Here is a 3,213-nt window from a genome sequence, read left to right as displayed (position 1 = left end):
CATTAAATTCCAGTGAAATATATTTATGTTTGTGGTTGTAATGTGACAAAATATGGAAAAGTTCAAGGGGTATGAATACTTTTGCAAACCACTGTAAAAACTAGATTTTTTGGGGGATCAATTATAATATGAGCAACATTGGCAATCCTGTAGTGAATTTCAGGCCCTGGAGTATATTAAAGCTGTTTAAAGACCTTCAACCCTTCAATAATACTATGAATGCTGCTTTTCATTCTGTCACAGGCTTCCTGCAGATCCTTAAAAAGTCTTAAAAGGCTTTGAATTCATTAATCCAAAAATAAGGCCTTAATTAGCCTTAAAATGTCTTAAATCAATCTTTCAGTGGTCTTAAAAATATTAACACATTGTAAGTCGGATGATTTGTCTCAAATATTAAAATAATTGGTAACATTTATTTTTTAAATATTTACGTGCAGACATTCCCCTTTGACATCACTTCCTGTTGCTTCACATGCAAATATCTCAACAGTCCATCTGAGCAGTGTGAAATTTGTTTTGTAATATGTTTATAATGTTGTCTTTCCAAAAATGTATTCATATTTCTTACAAACATTTGATGTCACAGACACTTTAAGGTTTCATCAACAGTAAGTTGGGGTTGAGAACCCACTGTGGGTCCTAAAACTACAAATGTTGGCTCGTTAGATGATTTCCAGGAAATAAATTAGGTTTAAAACTGACCGCCAAGAATGTTTCTGCTATATTTGACAAAAATGCATATGGATAAAAACAAATGGTCTTTTAGCAATATTTGAATAATTCAACCAAAAATACTTTGATTCATGAGTTTCTGACAGGCTTTATTTTATTGTCATTTGTGTTTATTTGTAAGAAATACGTGTTTTAATATCGGCTGACAATCAGATGAAAACACAAGTGTTAAATAAACTGATCTGCGATAGAAATAAATGTCATACAACACCAGAATTCTGGATCTGAATGAGGTTTATTTGTCACCGGACTGGCAAGCCAAACCACACTGAATGAAAAACAGGAAATCCCCGTTTAAATACAGTACACGATTCTTCAATGCCTGAGTTCGCCCTCTGCTGGCCTACGGCTGAATCACAGGCATTCAGACAAAAAAACCCTCACCCTAATGTTAACACAGCTTTTAATTATGTGTTGTTAATAATTCGGACATGTATCTACTCTATTTCAATTAACACATAATAGATCAAACATTATAAAAGTATTATAATAAGAAACCCCTACTACTCTGGTGTTGTTTCTGAAATCAGTACTGATCTGTAATAACTATAAATTTCTTCAATTGTAAAATTGTTCTTAAATTTCATTTTACTTGGCATTAAAAGTCTGAAATTTAACTGGCCTTAAACTGTAGGAACCCTGTGTCAATTATAGTATGACATGGTTAACTGTTTCCTTTTTTTCTGTTTTTCAGCTCAGCCAGCAGCAGGGCAGGCAGCTGCTCCTGGGACAGCAGCAGCAGCAGCGACCTCAGCAGCTGCTGCAGGTGGAGCTGCAGCTGGCGGTCAGCAGGACTACAGTGCAGCTTGGGCTGAGTATTACAGACAGCAGGCTGCTTATTATGGACAGGCAGGTCAGGCTCCTGGGCAAGCAGCTGCTCCACAGCCGGGACAACAGGTACCACCTGCATACTGAACCGTACAGCTACTAACGTGTCAGGATTGAGAAGTTTGGATTATTTAGTACTTTTTTATTTTTGTTTGTTTTTACGGAGTTCGTATATTGTAATATTTAGACTATTGGTACTGTATGATAAAATATTTGTAATTTCACATATTTGATTAGACATAAATTGGCATAAATGTTCTGTTGGTGAAGAAACAAATGGATGTCACTTCATTTCAGCTGGATGTAGAGTTACAAGTTTCTGGGAATTTTCAAATTTGGAAAATTTCTTTGTGAAACAGGAATTTTTAAAAATAAATATGGAATTTAAAATATTGAAAGCTTTACCGGGTATTTAAATTATAGCTTAGTAAACTATATTTTAGCATAATCTTGACTAAAACAATCAGATTTCATGCGAGTACACTTCAGTATATCTATCGTTGTGTTCATATTACAACAACTTTTTTTGTCATTCATGTTCTAATGTAGGGATGTCCCGATCCAGATTTTTTTGGCTCTCGATACAATCTGATTTTTTTTTTTAAATGATTAGTCTTTCTGATACCGATCCGATAGCGTTATTTTTATTTCTTTCCAAGTGACAAGGTTGGTAGTATTAAAGCGAGCCCTGCTGTCCCCACCACGAGACACATCCAGTTTGCAGATTTTGCAACGTGCAGTTTCAGCATCATTGTTTTCCATTGAAAACAATGATGGACATGGTTGCATACTTGTGCGTCTTGACTTCTTAACGGCAGCTGTAAAGCATGATGATGCTGAAAACTGTCGTGAAAACTGGGCCCGATCACGACTAAATCTGATTCTACCCGATTTTCAAAAAAATAGCCATATCTGCCACCGATACTGATCGGGACATCCCTAGTTCTAATTTAAATTCGACCATCATCAGACTCCCGTGTAAACACATCACGCTGTGATTGCAGAAATAAATATGTGTAACATCCATCTATCTATTTAGGTGCAGAATTGTATTCCTGGAACAGGAGTGATGTATTAAAAGTAGAGAAGAGAAAGAAACTCTAACATCTATCCCATCACGCTAGTATCGATTAAGACTGCAACAACAAATCGATAAAAATCGATAATTAAAAGCATTGGCAATGAATTTCATTATCGATTTGTTGTGTCACGGGATTTATGCGTCCCTCGCCGTGTCGTGGAGCCGATTATGTCACCCGCAGACCGTTGTCAATGCTGGCTGACCTAAATAAAGTTTGGGAAGAAAGAAAAAACTACCTGATTAATCTAAAAAATAATCAACCGATTAATCGATTATTAAAATAATCGTTAGTTGCAGCCCTCGTATTGATCGATCTGACACCAGCGTTAAAATCATGTTTGTGTAAACCAAGATATGACACGTTAAATGAAAAAAAAGAAGCAACTTGGATTCTGTTTTAAAACTGAGGATATGCAGAGTTCCAAGCTTTACATTGCATGATGTTGATATAGATAATATTTGTATCAATCCGTGTACCCAACCTCTAGATCAGTGTTTCCCAAAGTTGGGGTCGGGACCCAAAGTGGGGTCCCGAAACATCAAGGTGGGGTCCTGAAAAGGTTTTCGGAATT

General features: G+C 36.2%; 1 protein-coding gene across 1 annotated transcript in view; it reads left to right on the top strand.

The window, feature by feature from the left end:
• The window catches only part of LOC106535544 (far upstream element-binding protein 2), a gene marked incomplete at its 5' end in the record, with an annotated part of 14,855 nt that overhangs the window by 10,238 nt on the left and 1,404 nt on the right, over positions 1-3,213 (top strand). The window contains 1 exon segment of the mRNA XM_014032582.1: positions 1,427-1,629. Within this exon segment, the coding sequence (XP_013888036.1) occupies positions 1,427-1,629 (203 nt within the window).

This window comes from Austrofundulus limnaeus, unplaced genomic scaffold (genome assembly GCF_001266775.1).
Source record: "Austrofundulus limnaeus strain Quisiro unplaced genomic scaffold, Austrofundulus_limnaeus-1.0 Scaffold1487, whole genome shotgun sequence".
Lineage (NCBI taxonomy): Eukaryota > Metazoa > Chordata > Actinopteri > Cyprinodontiformes > Rivulidae > Austrofundulus > Austrofundulus limnaeus.
Note: the sequence above shows the minus strand (reverse complement) of the source record. Positions and strands in the feature narration are given on the sequence as shown.